This window comes from Zymoseptoria tritici, chromosome 12 (assembly GCF_000219625.1).
Source record: "Zymoseptoria tritici IPO323 chromosome 12, whole genome shotgun sequence".
Classification (NCBI taxonomy): domain Eukaryota; kingdom Fungi; phylum Ascomycota; class Dothideomycetes; order Mycosphaerellales; family Mycosphaerellaceae; genus Zymoseptoria; species Zymoseptoria tritici.
The window spans coordinates 369,881-385,810 of NC_018207.1; the positions used below are offsets into that span (position 1 = coordinate 369,881).

A 15,930-nucleotide genomic window follows, 5' to 3' on the forward strand; every position below is an offset into this window, starting at 1 on the left:
CTTGATTCAAGGCGAGTAAATCTGTACAGTTGAAGTGACCAACACCTGCTTGAGACGACGAGTTCTCAGATTCCGCATCACAAACGCAAAAGTGGAGCTTCTGCGGAAACCTGCATCATGCCATCAATTGCGGTTAGCGGACACGCCTCGTAAGGTCAGCCGCCCGTTTGCTTCGTTCGTTCTCACACTCAATCTTCATCCTTTCCTTCACCACGCTCGAAAGCGGTGAAACCACGACAACATGCCGCTGAAGGCCCACATTCCCGATGAACTTCTGAGTCACATCTTCAGCTTCCTGCAGCCACCACGTCCAGAAGTTCTCGGCCGCGCTCGATATGAGCACATCGAGTGGGCGCTGCCAGACGATTTGCCGGCGGTCGATCGATGCTCAGCCACCAGCGAGAAACAATACCTTCCACAACTCAAGACGGACGATGCGCAGCACAAGCTCGGTCTCTCCACGCTGAATAGCTGCATGCGTGCCTGTGTGCGCTTTGAGAACATCGCGGCCGCTCTTGTACGAAAGCTATCCTGGCCAGCCGATTGCTGAACTGCAAGCTTTCAATCGCACACTGTTCCGTCGGCCTGATCTGACTCGTATGGTGAAGTTCATCACCATCAGTTGTGATCTGGACCCGGACTTCTGCAACTCTCTGAAGACCTGCAAAGCGCTCAGGACCCTCGAGATCATTTGGCCAGGCATGTCCGTCGATTACATGCAGAACATCTATCCCTTGAGCACGATCATCGACTACAAATTTATTGGAGACATGATCTGTCAGAGCTTTCCACTGCTGGAGAAGCTCGTGCTCGACCCTCGTGAGGCTTACTTTGGAGAAACCTGCAGGCAGCTACGCAGCCTGGATCTGTCGTCAATGGCACGGTTGCAAGAGCTGGCGGTCGAAGCATGCGCGTTGTGGGGTGAGCATGCCATCGATTCCCGTCTACCACAGGATATCGAAGCTCCGTTACCTGGCCTGCAAGATGTCCTACCGCCTTCGATCCGCAAACTCTCCGTGTTGGTTCATCGCCGTTGCGATCGTCCGCGCTCAGAGGTCGAGGAAGTCGAAGAAATCAAGCTTCAGAGGAACCAAATGCTCATCCTGAATGGTGCTCTGAGATACCTCGTCGATGCTCCGTTTAGCCTCCGTTCCGTACATCTGGACATGCCATCGCAAGAAGTTCACGAGGGTTTCGACAGGCTTGATGAGTTCTTCGACGAGCTCGGCTTCACTCGCAGTGTGGTCAACGCAGACCCGGAAGTGCAGAGGGCCAGTCCGGTGGTGGGAACTTCTACGCCGAAGGATCAACGGGTCAAGCTGAGAGACACCTTTAGCATGTGGCTGCCTGGCACGGATCGCTGGCCTACTGTGGTCATCAAGCGCTTGGAAGATGCGAAGACTGAGGCTGATCTGGCACGCTGGAGAGCTGTACTGGATGAGAAGGTCGAGGAGGCCCGGCGATGAGATCGTTGAAGAGTTGGTGTACCGATGTGAGCCTCACATACTCCGTCTCTGATACGAATCGTGGTCCCGTAGGTTTCACAGCGCAGATACTTGTAACCCCAGTTTTGCGATGAGTGAAGATGGAATTCGCTTAGACACGTGCGAACGATTCTCGTCCCTGACCATACATACGGAACAACAATCTTCCATTTCCATGGCTCACGTGTTGTCAAGGGAGATGAGTGAGATGAATGATCATGCGCCACAGTCGATGATCACATCGCTTTCAGCCATTCAGCGCCTGGAACTTGATTGAGGCGGTGAAGCTAACCCACTTCAAGCAAGCTCCATAATGACGTAACAAACAGGCGCGGCGGAGCTCATCATCGTGCTCTCCCTTCTTCCATCAACAACCTCTTCTTTCTCTTCACCACCAACAACAACCTCACTTTCATCAACCAAACCACCAAAACCAACTCACAAACAACACAACATGTCTCTCTCATGTACGTTGACCTCCTCATCGTTCTCCACGCCTCACAACGCCCATTGTTGTGATGGCGGGGCTCCCTGTCCACACCGATCACACCATTGAAGAAGTTCATCACTGACAACAATACCTCCAACGCAGACCTTCCCCCAGTCAAGCCATCGGCCATCGCCCTCGGCACCGTCTTCAACCACGCCGCCTCGCTCGCCATCCTTGGCCCTCTCTTCGGCGACACCTACCGCCGCGCTCAGTCCGCCAACTCTGCTGAGGAGTTTGTCAAGTCCAAGGAGGCTGCCTCCGCCGCCGCTGCTTGGGGCACTTCCCTCGTCGGCTCTTCCATCCAGGCCTACGGTGTCGGTGCTCTGATCAACGCTACCGGCACTCTCTCCTACAAGGGTGCTGGATACCTCGGCGCTCTCATCTTCGCTGCCTCTTCTGCCCCAGCTGTGAGTTGATACCTATCGCATTCCGACCAGATCCATCATACTAACATCCCATCTCAGTTCGTCGCCCAGGTCTTCACCGAGAAGCGCCCTCTCGACACCGTCGCCGTCGGCGCCCTTGCCCGCGTGTTCGAGACCGTCGGTCTGTCCATGTTCCTCGTCTGGTGGGGCACCCGCACCAACCCGCTCAACTAGAGGGTTGTTTTCAGACGCAATGGAGGCATGAACGCATTTCGGGAAGACGGGAGGAAATGATGGGGAGGTGAAATCGGACACGCACCTCGGAACAGCCTAGCCACAGCACGCATCTCCTCTCTGTTCCTTGCCGCTTCGTCTTCATCCACGACTTGGAGTAGAACTAGCGACTATCAGCAGCAGCGTAGGAGTTCTTATTGTAAAAAATGGCAATGAAGCAAATGTTCTAATAGCACTCTCGTCATTGATTTCTGTCCATTTCTCTGTCTGTATTCTGCCGAGGCGTGGTTTCTTCCGTGTGATCCGTGCGTCTGACTGACTTTCTTCCGGGTCACATTCGTGGATTAAATAACCTCGACGCTCGATCAACGAATCATCTGCGAAGTCATGGCGGAAGTAGAAACAAACGACCTCTTCGCCATCGACGTCGACCCAGATAATTACGCCGAGACCGCAGCTCACGATAATACAGCCACAGAATCTCGGACATTTCAAAGCGAAGAAACATTCCAAGCACAGAAGGCTTCTTACTCTGCAAAGATCGATACAGGAGATCATTACTCTGAGCTCATGAAGACCGTGCCCGCGTTGGCACCGTCGAATGGCGAGCTGAGCAGAGGTGCTGAAAGTGCGAGTGTTGAAGAGCAAAACCTGAAAGAAGAAAAATTCAAGCTCGGCAAGAGGGACGTCATGTTACTTGGCTACGCTGTGGGAGAGATGTATTATGATGGAAAATATGCAGAGGTGGCCGAGCTGTGCGGTCGAGTGGAGGGGAGGTGTCTGGTGGACAAGAAGATGGCGGAGAGTTTGAGGAGGTGGAGCGAGAGGTGTGAGGTGAGGATGAGGGAGGGTGCGTGAAGTTAATCGGGACATTTTCATTGTTCAAGACTTACTTTGGGACCTATGGGCCGGAGATGGTTCCAGAGACATTGACGAGACTACGACTCGAGCGCAGGAGGTGTTCGCTCTATCCCGCTGTGTGGTTTTGCTGTTGATATTGGGACGGCACAGGAGCAGAACTGAGAGAGAAAGACGCATTGCCAGCACTGGCAGCACCAGCCAACATCCTTCACCACTGCAATATCGTCGAGACAAACCGGTCCATGACGGACGTGCGTGCAGAAGCATTTACTCCGTCTGCCAGAGCTGCCGTGAATGCGTTCTCGATCATTCAGCAAACCTACTTCTTCTAGGCCATGGCCTGCCAACGCCTCGACACTTCCGACACTATCTCCTCAGTCGTCAGCACTATGCCATCCCTCAAGCTCACCAGCAACATCCTCTACGGCATCTTCATCTCCGAACGGTCATTCCTCATCGGCGTCCGCTGTCTCGTCAAACGAGAACACGTCCGCTTCCTCGTGCTTCGCATCGCCGGTCGGAAACTTCCCGCTGAGCTCGCAGACGAGATTGTCGACCATCTGTACGCATTGGAGAAAGCGGACATTGTGGCGGAGTGGGATATAGGAAACTCGCCAGAAGAGAACTATCAGAAGTTTCACTATGGAGAAGCGCAGACCGAGGCGGAGAGGAGAGCGTTTGAGAAAATGGTATGTGACTATATCATAAGCGGACAGCTCTCCCGTAGAGAATGAGTCTGACCATTTATAGCACGACCTCAACGTCGACGCCGCCTGGATCGCCAACAGTCGGCCTTCCCAATCATTCGCCGGTCCATCGACAATGCAACAGGACTGCCACTATATACATCTCTCGGCTTTGAAGACTCGGCCATCCCTCGCTCTACCGCCGAGATGTCCGACTCGATACCCCTCAGGAATCTTATACACCACCACCAAGGGCTCCCTGAGCGCAAATGTGACCGCGAGTCCATCGGAAGCCTCACTCCCTGCCGACGAGGTGGTGTATACCCTGCCCAAGCGTCCGAAGCTCAACGAGAGAATCGTAGCCAAGACGAAGGGAAAGGGAAAGACAAGGTCTGAGCCGAGGTCGGTGTGTAGACTGCTCTCCGTGGAGGGACTGGAGGCCGCGACGAGGGACTGGGATGCGGCGGCGCTGGAGAAGTATGTGGAACTGCTGGAGTTGTGCGTGATTCGCACAGAGCGGGGAGCGGGTGGAGAAAGGATGAAGCCGGGAATTTTTGTGCTGCAGACGTGGGACGAGGGATGAGTCTCGTTTTGCATCTATCAACTTTCCCAAAGCGCGTCGCGTCTCTTTGACACAATCAGCGAGAGCTGAAGAGGCGACGTGGAGAAGGCTGTATTGTCGCCAGAAGCATAAAATACTCATCGAGCTTTTGATACGCTCGGTCTGCTCCGAGGCTAGCACATGTCCCTGGCTTGCGCCATGATGCTTGCTCTTCGCTATTTCCCTTAAGTCAAGGTTCGCCTGTCCAGTCTGCTGCACGACAATGCAGGCGAAATTTTCATCTTGCGCACTCGTGCGTACTTCTCAGGTCGGTCCTGCATCAGGTCGCGATCGGAGTGAATACAAGATTCAATTCCCCCGGCGACACTACGAAATGATCTCGCAGCTTGTCCTTCAGCATCGTGCCGTCTTCGCCTGGAGCAAAGGCTACGTTGTATTTGAGCAGGATCGTAGCAGTCAGAGTCCGCAACTCCATTCGAGCGACTGCGGATGGTCAGCGAGACTGTCAACGGTGGAGAGAACAGCAGACTCACGATTCTTGCCAATACAATTGAACGGTCCCATGGAGAATGGTGCGAAGGCGTCGGGGTGCTTGACCATCTCTGACCGGGAGTACCACCGCTCTGGTACGAAGGACTCGGCGTCCTCGTAAATAGTCTCGTCTGCGTCGCAACGTCAGCACTTTGAAAGTACAGCACAGTGTTCAATGAGCTCACCTCGACCCATCGGATAAAGCGGAGTGAAGAAGTCAACTTTTCCAGGAATGAACACCTCGCCGATCTGTACCCCCTCTGCGGGCGTTTGTCTCATGAGCCCAGAGGGAACAGGAGGGTGAAGTCGTAGTGCTTCGTCGATCGCGCCATTCAAATGTTGGGCATTCTGGATGTCTTTGTCAGACCACTTTTCGCTGTTGATGAGCGGCTTCAACTCCTCTCGAAGTTTCTCCTGTTGGCTCGGATCCGCAGCGAGGTAGTAGAAAAGGAACGTCAAGGTCGCAGACGTTGTGTCGCTGCCAGCTACGATGATAAGCTGGGTGTCGGCTACAGTACTGTAAGTGTCAAAGCATATACTGGATAGCGACGACAATACTTACCAACCAACATTGGATCTTTATCCGGGTTCTTCTCGCCCGCATACGCTTTGAGCAGCCAGCCGATAATGTCGTTCGAGTCGGCCTTCCCGTTGTGCACTCTCCACGTCACCTCGTCCTGGCAGAATTTGATGAAGTCCCAGTAGCCCTTGGTCAAGCCCGGAATGGCCATCAGTATCCTAATCAACCAGACTGGCATGCGCAAGCCAGTCAGCTCCATACCCTCGACGAGCAGATCGAGTGCCCAGTGACGTTTGCCGCCTTCCACCATGCCATAGTCCTTGCCGAAAGCCAAGCGTCCCATGATGTCGAATGAGTACAGATTGAACCAGGTCGAGACATTGACGGGCTCGCCGACATGTTCGTCGAACTTCTCTACGAGCTTGTTGTTGAAATCGTACACCACAGTTTCGTATTCTCGCATAGCCTTGTCGCTGAATGCAGGAGCCCAGACTCGTCGTCTGCGATCGTGCAATGGCTTGCTTCGGCTCGTGTGCATGCTGGTTCTCGGATATGATGCATCGTACCAGTCGCCTTTGATGACTTTGGAGCCGGCACTGTACGCTGGCTGCATGATGTCTGGGTCGGTGATGGAGAGAGTATTTGGTCCCACTCTCACGTAGCGGCCGTTCTGTTTGTGCATCTTCTGGAAGAGCTTGTACCCTTTCCAGTCTGTGAGCTGCGAGGTCAGCCAGAGAGAGCCAAGGCGGGCGGGAAATGGTCCAGGGAACTTGTTGAGTGGGTGGAAGAAGCATCGGTAGATCAGTGGGCTGGAGTATACGCCTGCGAGCCAGGTGCATGACATGAACGTGGTCGTGGTGATGGCGGAGGAGACAGTATCGCCGTTGTAATTGACGAGTCCTAGAGTGCTCGCAATGAAGACGGCGGTAAAGGCTTGAATGTATCGTACTGAGTGCATGTGGTGTTCGCCATTGCGGAAGTAAGCCAAATGACTGGCAGCCCCTGCACCAAACAGTAGCAGAGCAGTGGAAGCCATGATGTGGGTGTCAAGGGAATACTTGGAAAAAGATGATGTCCTGTATACAGTCTTTTTACGTGCGCGGCCAGTTGCAAGATCTTGCTCAATGTGAGAAATGTCTGAGCGGTCAGCTTGTTAGATGGATGATATCTTCCTACAGGATTTATGCTTGGTCAGGTGGGTCTGCTTGTAATACGTTCTTGGTCGGAGTAATTGCACAACCTCTTTGTCCGGCAATGAGAGAAGATGTTGCTGTCGACTGAGCTTTGTAGAGAGAATGCTCACCAAGAGTATTTGGGCCTTGTAGGCCGAAGAAGAATCACCACGAAGCTGTGATCACAGGCCCACAGATGATGTCTCCCGTCCACTCCGGCAGTATGACATGCAACCAGCAATGCATGGACAGGCTGATGGTGGAGCTGATGGGCCACTTGCCGGAATCCGATGGCGGGACAGTTTCGTCTATCGACTATCGTTGAGGATGGCGCGGATGTGCTTCATCGTCTGTTTCACCAGGACTGAATGCTCGGTCTTCAAGAGGAAAAGGATGACAAGGGCGAATACCACGCCGGAAGAGAAGAAGAGTGTTGTCCATTCGATGGAAGAAACGAACTGGCGGAGGGTAACGGGGTCTGATCGCGAGAAACAGCCACGCTTGTCTCAAAGTGGTGGCATCGTCAAGGGTCTGAGCAGAGACAAGACCTCTCCTCTGCTTCTCCGTTGGTCCACAACCGAACTCCTCCAACTCCCATACATGGAAGCACGACTGTCGTGCCAGGTCTACGTTTATGCATGGCACAGATGCAGATCCAACAAGACTGCATACGAAAGCTCCTTCATTGGAGGAATAAAAGCATTTACTGTTCCACCTCAGGGACAACAGCATCTCGGAGCAAGATCAAAAGCAGCTCCTGGTCCGACGGATTCATTCCAGATGTTCGGCTCTACAGCAGCCCAGATCTACACGCGCCAACCACGAGAATTTCCAGAATGCTGCGAGTGATCAACTTGTGATCGTCCGAAGTAGGAAGGAGCTTCTCAGCCACGGCGCTAATCCAGCGCAGATCCGGGGTATAGTCGATAAAAGGACATCTTTCCGCGGTCATGAGCTTGATTCTAGTTCGAAGATCAACACATATGCTCAGGAACAGATGTTTCTCCGACGCTGAACGTCGATTGTCTCCTTGCAGGGCGAGAGATTCGTGGAAAGGAACGCTCGAAATCTGGTAAGCGATGTGCATGCAGCACTATACAGATGCAGCAGATTTATTGCTTCTGCAACGATGGAACCGTTCCCTCGGCTCAAGAGAGGGTTCCCATTGGGGAGCCGAATATAAAGAGGACGCTCGTCGATACCACATCAACTCCACAAGAAACCTCACTCTCCTCCACAACTCCAAGTCCAACCCGCCGTCATGAGAACATCTGCTTTCCTCCTCTCGACCTTAGCCGCATCGGCGTTTGCGCAGGATAGCGTACAGATCGACCTCGCTCAGATCGCCAACGCACAAGGTAGCAGTGTACAGAAGCGCGGCATTACCTCCACAGAGCTAGAGAATGGAGCTTGCAAACAGATCACTTTCATCTACGCTCGCGGGTCGACGGAGTAAGTCTTGGCCGTCTCATCATGCCGTCCGCTAGTCTGACACATCTCGTAGACCTGGTAATATGGGCATCGTTCCAGGACCACAGACGTGCGACGCTTTGAAGTCCCAGTACGGCTCAGGCAACGTCGCTTGCCAGGGAGTGGACGGAGGCAAATACAGCGCAGATCTGTTCGGCAATTTCCAACCGAAGGGAACCTATCAGGCTGCCATTGACGAGGGCTCGCGACTCCTCAAGCTTGCCAATAGCAAGTGTCCGAACACCAAGATCGTTGCAGGTGGCTATAGGTAAGGCTCTCCTTCGCTGACTCCATCTTGGGACAGAGCTGACATGCATCTAGCCAAGGTGCGGCTCTCATGGCAAGCTCCATCAGCACACTGCCCACTACAGTAATGAACCAGATCAAGGGCGTCGTGCTGTATGGATACACCAAGAACAAGCAGAATGGTGGTCGCATCGCGAACTTCCCGACAGAGAAGACAAAGGTCATCTGTGAACTCGGCGACTTCGTTTGCGATGGGACGTTGATCATCACTATTGCTCACTTGTCGTATCTCGATGATGTTGGCACAGCGAAGAGCTTTTACGTTGATAGGATCAACAATCATTAGCATGAGCGAGATCGGCAGAGGCGAAGGATCTAGATTGTGCATAGTAGCAGACTCCGCAGAATGCAATCGCTAAATATCACCATCTGCGACCCGTGTGAAAGATGTCCTGAGCTGCTGTGAATTCTTGCGATTACACCTCGCAAAGAAAGGTATCAGTCGCAACGGCTGCCTCGCAGACATCCAGGTCCGTGCGCGAGCACCAGGCTGGCCCGTCACGATCTTGGTCGATCCAATGTCGTCGGCGCCCTCACGCGATGCCAGCATACGGGCGTCGTGCGTGACCAAACTGATCATCTCATGGCCGCCAATGCTGATAGGAACGGCCTCGAATGTGGCCTTTTCAGGCAGGCCAACGTTGTGGAAGCCTCGGGCGTGCTGCAACAGTGAGGCGTTGTCCCAGCTCTCTGCAGTGTATACAAGCGGTCCGCGGAGGACTGTCAGCGTATCCTGTTGCGTCGCCGGGTGAGGCGACTCGAGCATAACCGGCATGTCGAACTCAATAATTATCTTGGAGGTGGCGGGCAGATGCACAGTGTGGAAGCCATTTGTAGGTTCGCCGGCAAGAGCAATGCCGTTCATGCGGAACTTCTTGGCGTAGCCAGGGACAGGGAGATGGACGACCCATCTCCAGTGCGCAGGCGCGGAGAAATCGAGGACCGTTTTCCCATTCCATGGCATCTCGCTCGTAGCGCGCACGATGGCTTCGCTGGAACCAGAGTCCGGAAGTTGAATGCGCCGTGTGGCGGAGAGGTACAGGTAGATGTTCAGATCGATCGTCGTCGCAGTGATTTGCGTCGACCAGGTATACCCGCCCAGCAGTCCAATGGTCCGGCACAAGTTGGGAGGACAACAGCAACAGTCGAACCACTCCGATCGCTTCGTATCACCACCCGGTGCTGACGCCAGAGGATTTGCATAGAAAAAGCGATTGCCGTCGAGGCTACCACCACCCAGGGAAGTGTTCAGAAGACTGCGTTCCAGGACATCCCGCACTCGGCCGTCGAGGTTGTGGCTCAGTAGACGCTCACCGAGCATGCATAAGCCGATGCTGGCGCACGTTTCTGCATAGCCGCCCTCGATCTCGGTGTCAGGAAGGAAGTGCGGTCTCTCAGAAAAACCCTCAATTCGATCATCGCTACCGATTCCTCCAGTGGGGTACATCTTGTTGTCGACCGTATCGTTCCACAGTCTACGGGCTGAGTCCAAGAAGTCGTCACCAAGATCTGCAGCTGCAGTGACCAGATACATGGCACGCACTGCATGACCCAGTATGGTCTTTTGCTCCTTCAGTGGTGCGTGCCACTGGGCGTAGCGTCCATCAGTAATGGTGTCCATCGTCCGGTAGTAAAATGGGTCTTGACGCTGCTCTGCTTCCCACACGAAGTAGGCGCGGTTACCCAGGTCCGGTTCGATGACACCTCGGGTGCCGACCAGATAGCGTGCAAAGGCGAGGTGCTCTGGATCTCGGGTCCGGTGATATAGTCTTACCATGGCGAGCTCGAGCTCTGGATGTCCTGGATAGCCATGTTTTTGATTGGACTTGGGTCCGAAACTCTTCATCAAGAGCCGGACATATCGAATCATGATGTTCAAGAACTTGGTGGAGCGGCTGTACTGATGGTGGGCGAGAGCGGCTTCGAGCAAGTGGCCGCAGCAGTCTGGAATGTCAGCGCGGATCGATGGGTAGGGAGGCTGTGAACATACACAATTCATGCATGTCTCTCAGATTCTGTAGTCTTCCTTTACGATCAACCACGGTGAAGTATGTGCCCAAGTACCCATCCGAGCCCTGTGCCTTTTCCATCATTCCGATCAGTTCTTCGATGGCGGACTCGTATTCTTCACGATGAACTGACTCCTTGCCTTCAGTCGAGGAGAGGAAGTAACACGCTGCTTCGATCCATTTTGCGACATCTGAATCCCAGAACAAGCAGACGTTGCCGCCAGTGATCTGCAAGTTGTCAGTGAGACTTCTTTCACATCATTCAAGCGGACGGGTAGGCCGACTGAGCTCTTTCCACCGTGAAGTCTTCCGAGCTCGTACTTGGGGTTCCATTTGAGATTGAAAGCGTAATAGCTGCCCTGTTTCCTGAGCTGGTCCAGCTGAGTCTTGAGCACTTTGTCGGCGTACAGCTTTCGCAGTCTGCCGTAGAAGGAGTCGGCATCAACGGCTGGTAGTTGTCAGTCAAAGTGTGGTGATTCAGGATTTACAGCGACCGTCACCCACTCGTTTCCGCGAATGACTCTTGGGGATTCGCTCGGTGGGTTGGTGAGTCGGAGTCGATGCGCAAGTCGGCCATCTCACCGCTTGGCCGAGCAAGATGCATCGTGGACATGCCTACCAAGTACGGATATGCTCTGGCGCGATGGGTAGAACTACACGAAAGGATGACCGACAAGTGCCTTGTCGTTGGTGTTGGTGGTCAGACGGCGAAGAAGTCATCTCGTATGTGTACCTCTTCTCGCACGCAGGGATTACATTGCCACGTCTGTTTGCAACGTCAGTCCTTGCAATGAGGATGCGGAGGTGCTCGTGTGTGATACGAGCAAAGAGCTCCAAGAGGGTGGTGTCAAATTGCCGTGTAGGCCTTGTGTCCTGCTCTAAGCCGGATGCGTCAGCGCTAAGCCTGGTGCGTCAGATGCGTGAACCACCAAAGTTTACGCCTGCGTGGACGCTAAGCCTGATGCGTGAGCGTCTGTCACCAAAACTCGCGCTCATCTTCCTTCCTTCGACTTCGGACTTCTTTCCTCCGTGCCGGATTCGCTTTCTCAATCTCAATTCTCACGCTATCAGTCCGGATGAATGGAATCGAGTCTCGGCGATCAGGGTATGGAGGGTGAAAAGAGGGGAAGCAGAACCAGGAACAGGCACGGTCGAGGACATGGATGAAGATAAGCAAAACGAGTTCAAGAGATTGCAAGCATCACAGGACAAGCACCACAACTCTCGACAATCCCGGTATCATTCGTTATCTCGCATCGTGTGAATACCAGGTACCCGGTGTTCGCAGCACATTGTTCGGACTTCGCCATGGCAGGTTGTGGAGTCGACTACCCAAGACATCTGTAGGTAAGCAAGAAACAACCTTTGTCATGTTCACTGCAGCTCGCAACGTGGCGGTGTAGAACTACAATACAAGTAGACGAAGTCGACTGGCCTTCATTGCTTTCGCGCGCCACAAGTCACCCACCGAGCACGGAACATCTACCACCAACATTTCCGGCACATCCGTCCCAGCATCCCAGGTGCCGAGGAGATATGAACACCCCAGCAATCTTTTCTTCCTCCCTGCGCCAGCGTGCGGACCAGGATTGATCACGATGTAGCAATGGAGCCCGAACCCCGCAAACCACGGCGAGACATGGTTTGTATCTCGTCAGTCGCACGAGCATAATAATACAGCCACATTTCCGTCCATTGGCAGAACGTGGTACACTCGTCGTGACAGAGAACCATTGACAATGTCCAAAGAAGGGTTCGACATCAAAGAGACGGCCCGGCCTGCGACGCCGCCGGATGTGGTGATTGAGCAGCACGAGAATGTGTACGTCGTTGTCCATCGTCAACACCGTGGGAAGCTAACGGCGCTCTCAGAGAGGAGAAACTCGAAGTCACGGCTGAGGAGAAGGCCAAGCTGAAAGAAGGACTCCAAGACATCACCCTCGAGCGTACAATCAAGATCATCAAGGAGCTCGTGTACATGCACGAAGCCGATCAGAACTTCTCTGGAGAGACGTTGAATTCGATGAAAGACTTTCTTGCCAATCCGCCAATCGACGACGTACCGGAGAAGAATGAGACGCTCCGTTTGATGAAGCTCGAGGCTCTTTTGGCCACAGAGAATTCGCCCTACGCCGAAGTTCGTGCCGTCGCCGACCCCACTGACGATCCGGATATGCCGTGTTCGACTCTGCGAGCATGGTTTCTTGGCATCATCTTTTGTTGCTTCGGAGTCTTCATCGACACTCTGTTCGCGTTCCGCTATCCCAACATCAGCGTCAGCGCCAATGTCGCGCAGCTAGTGGCTTATCCCGCGGGAACGTTCCTCGCTCGTGTGCTGCCGAAGTGGAGTTTCACTATTTGCGGTCAGAAATTTGAATTGAATCCGGGCCCTTTCAGCGCCAAAGAACACATGATGATCACTATCATGGCAAACGTCGCCTTTACCTCGCCCTACACGGTCGCAATCATTCCGGTACAAGCTCTGCCACAGTATTTCAACATGCCATTTGCTCGGGATAGAGGGTACCAGATCTGTATCTCGCTCGCCGTCAACCTTTTCGGCGTCGGACTGGCTGGCGTGCTCAGACGATTCCTCGTGTATCCCTCTGTCGCCATCTGGCCAATGGCTCTGCAGTATGTCGCACTGATCAAGGCCTTTCACTCGGAAAAAGACGAGCCCGTGAGGGGTCCATTGAAACGAGTATATACCTGGTCTCGAGAGAAAATCTTCCTTTGGGCGACCCTGTTCATGGGCATATATTTCATGCTGCCTGGGTGAGTGATCATCTCTTCTACATGACTGATCAATACTCATGGTTGATGTAGATACCTCTTCGGTGCCATGTCCCTCTTCTCATGGATGACCTGGATCTCTCCGTAAGTGCGATCTGAGGATCTCACCTCGCGGCCATACATGTTCATTGACCTGAAACGCTGATGTGGCTCAACACAGCAACAACATCCATCTTGATGCAGTGGCCGGCGTCGCTGGAGGACTCGGTCTCAATCCCTGGCCTACTTTCGACTGGAATCTCTCAGGGTACTCGGGACTGTATATGCCAACGTTCTCCATTGTCAATCAGATAGTGGGAGTGCTCATCGCCGCCGTGATGATCCTCGTCATCTGGTACAGCAACGCCTGGCAGACGGGCTACCTTCCCATAAACTCCAACAGGACCTTCGACAATACTGGAAGTCGCTTCAATGTCACCAAGGTTCTCAACAGCAAGGGACTTTTCGACGAGGCCTCCTATCAGCAGTACTCGCAACCTTGGTTCTCGGCTGGCTATATCGTATATACCATCTGGTGCTTCGCGTCCTACACTGCTGCTTTGTCGTATGTATACTTCTTCTACCGGCAGACCATCGTGCGCGGCTTTCAAGCCATCTGGCGTCAAGTCCGCGGCAAAGTGGAAGACGGTGAGGTTGAAGAGGACATTCACTACCGGCTCATGAAACGTTATAAGGAGGTCCCCGACTGGCACTACGTGATCCTCTTGATTGTCCCAATTGTCTTTGGAATCGCCGCCTTGACTGGATGGCCAACAGGAGCTAGCGTCGGCGCCTTGTTCTACGGACTGCTCATCCCCGTCATTTTCATCCTCCCCATCGGCATCATCCAAGCGGTCACTGGCATGCCCATCGCGATCAACACCTTGGCAGCCATCATCGGCGGTCTGATCAATGCAGGAAATGCCAACGGGCTCATCTTCTTCAAGTGCTGGGCCTACATATCCTCGTGGCAAGCACTTGGCTTCCTCAGCGACTTAAAACTGGCACACTATGTCAAAGTGCCTCCGAGAACGGCTTTCTGGTGCCAGATCGTCGCCACCATCATATTTGCCGTCGTATCATCCCTGCAAATGAACTTCATCATGGCCATCAAGGACGTCTGCACCCCGGACGCCCCGTTTCGATTTACCTGTCCATATCAGACCAGCTTCTTCACCGTCACTCTCTTCTATGGCGTCCTCTCGCCGAAGAGACTTTTCGGAGCAGGCCAGCGGTACAGCATGATGCTGCTCGGCTTTCCACTCGGCTTCCTCCTCGTCTTCCTCTACTGGCTCCTTCAGAAGAAATACCCACGCTCATCTTTCGTGCGTCAGATCCACCCGGTCATGCTATGCATGGGTCCTGTCTCGTTTGGTGCGCCCTACAATCTGGCGTTTCATCTACCGAACCTCTACGTCAATCTCTTCTCGTTTGTGTACATCAGGAAGCGATACCTCGCTTTCTGGTCCAAGGTATGTCGAACCTCATGTGTGAGCAGTTGAACGAGGATTTGGCTGACGAAATGCTCATCGCAGTGGAACTATGTCATCAGCGCGGCTTTTTCTTGCGGCATCGCTATCTCTGCCTTGATCATCTTCTTTGCATTGCAAATACCCAAGGATGGCAATCTTGTCGTCAACTGGTGGGGCAATAATGTCGTCAATGAAGGTTGCGAGGGCTCAGGAGGTTGTCCGCGACTCGAGCTTGGGGATAGTGGTACTTTTGGACCAGCCTCGTGGTCTTGAGCTGAGTGAGAGTTTGTCTGTCACTGCGGGTATGGGGGCTTTCTTGTTGTCCATGCAACCCTGCTTCTCTTGTACATCTCGGGCGTCTGTTGTAAGTTTTGTATCGGAACACATCCACGGGCTCGTTAGCCAAAAGCCTGTAAAGAATCTCACGACCCGACGGGAACGCTCCAGGGCTACGGCACCTGCTGACCAAGCATCACCTGCGGTCATCTCACCTTCCAGGTTAGGTTGCTTCCAATGCCTTCGACTTGACCTGACTTCCTTCCTTAGACTTTCTAAATGCAACACATCACTCACGCAAAGCTGTGCGATCTTGCTATGGCTCCTGCAGCTGAATTTGACATGTTATTTCACCGTCTAGGCCGCACGGATTGCCGAAGCAAGGTGTACAGTGATACATGAAATAGGCGCTGCTGCAGCTCAGCCGCAGTCATGCACCTCCATCGCACATCGATCGTCAGCCTTGCGAGCGACCTCGCTCTCTTTCTTCAGCTTTCCACGACCCACACCGATTGTGAATTCGAGGCAATTCAGCATACGATTCTCATCAATAGCGGCCTCATCCGAGCGAAGTCTATACGCCGCCGCAATGGAAGCAGCTGGGGCTGCAGTTGGTATCGCATCGCTAGGCATTCAGGTCTGCCAGGGCTTGCTCGACTATTATAATGGCTGGAAGGACTACCAGACCGACATTGCAGGTGCATACAACTCCATCGCGGA

General features: G+C 53.5%; 7 protein-coding genes across 7 annotated transcripts; 5 read left to right on the top strand and 2 right to left on the bottom strand.

Moving 5' to 3' along the window:
* Window positions 1–241: 241 nt before the first annotated feature.
* MYCGRDRAFT_111425 (uncharacterized protein) lies at window positions 242–1,430 on the top strand (the record flags this gene model as incomplete). Its single annotated transcript, XM_003847840.1, has 2 exons — window positions 242–487; window positions 540–1,430. Coding segments are annotated over 2 exons (1,137 nt in total), but the record flags the coding sequence as incomplete, so codon positions are not given.
* Window positions 1,431–1,884: 454 nt separating this feature from the next.
* Window positions 1,885–2,807, top strand: MYCGRDRAFT_106289 (uncharacterized protein; the record flags this gene model as incomplete). Its single annotated transcript, XM_003847841.1, has 3 exons — window positions 1,885–1,951; window positions 2,077–2,381; window positions 2,439–2,807. 3 exons carry the CDS (start codon window positions 1,939–1,941, stop codon window positions 2,571–2,573), a joined length of 453 nt encoding a protein of 150 aa, XP_003847889.1.
* A 153-nt stretch (window positions 2,808–2,960) lies between these two features.
* Window positions 2,961–4,703, top strand: MYCGRDRAFT_96962 (uncharacterized protein; the record flags this gene model as incomplete). The annotated part of the gene is made up of 4 exons (XM_003847842.1): window positions 2,961–3,423; window positions 3,585–3,685; window positions 3,767–4,123; window positions 4,185–4,703. The coding sequence occupies 4 exons, from the start codon at window positions 2,961–2,963 to the stop codon at window positions 4,701–4,703; spliced, it is 1,440 nt and encodes a 479-aa protein (XP_003847890.1).
* Window positions 4,704–5,001: 298 nt separating this feature from the next.
* On the bottom strand, window positions 5,002–6,769 carry CYP-48 (putative P450 monooxygenase; the record flags this gene model as incomplete). Its single annotated transcript, XM_003848149.1, has 4 exons — window positions 5,002–5,165; window positions 5,216–5,344; window positions 5,399–5,722; window positions 5,776–6,769. The coding sequence occupies 4 exons, from the start codon at window positions 6,767–6,769 to the stop codon at window positions 5,002–5,004; spliced, it is 1,611 nt and encodes a 536-aa protein (XP_003848197.1).
* Window positions 6,770–8,134: 1,365 nt separating this feature from the next.
* Window positions 8,135–8,967, top strand: MgCUT1 (cutinase; the record flags this gene model as incomplete). The annotated part of the gene is made up of 3 exons (XM_003847843.1): window positions 8,135–8,357; window positions 8,410–8,643; window positions 8,697–8,967. 3 exons carry the CDS (start codon window positions 8,167–8,169, stop codon window positions 8,965–8,967), a joined length of 696 nt encoding a protein of 231 aa, XP_003847891.1.
* A 390-nt stretch (window positions 8,968–9,357) lies between these two features.
* Window positions 9,358–11,426, bottom strand: MYCGRDRAFT_64097 (uncharacterized protein; the record flags this gene model as incomplete). The annotated part of the gene is made up of 4 exons (XM_003848148.1): window positions 9,358–10,625; window positions 10,672–10,918; window positions 10,975–11,138; window positions 11,195–11,426. Coding segments are annotated over 4 exons (1,788 nt in total), but the record flags the coding sequence as incomplete, so codon positions are not given.
* Window positions 11,427–12,563: 1,137 nt separating this feature from the next.
* Window positions 12,564–15,207, top strand: MgOPT5 (oligopeptide transporter; the record flags this gene model as incomplete). Its single annotated transcript, XM_003847844.1, has 4 exons — window positions 12,564–13,465; window positions 13,517–13,567; window positions 13,644–14,934; window positions 14,998–15,207. Coding segments are annotated over 4 exons (2,454 nt in total), but the record flags the coding sequence as incomplete, so codon positions are not given.
* Window positions 15,208–15,930: the final 723 nt, after the last annotated feature.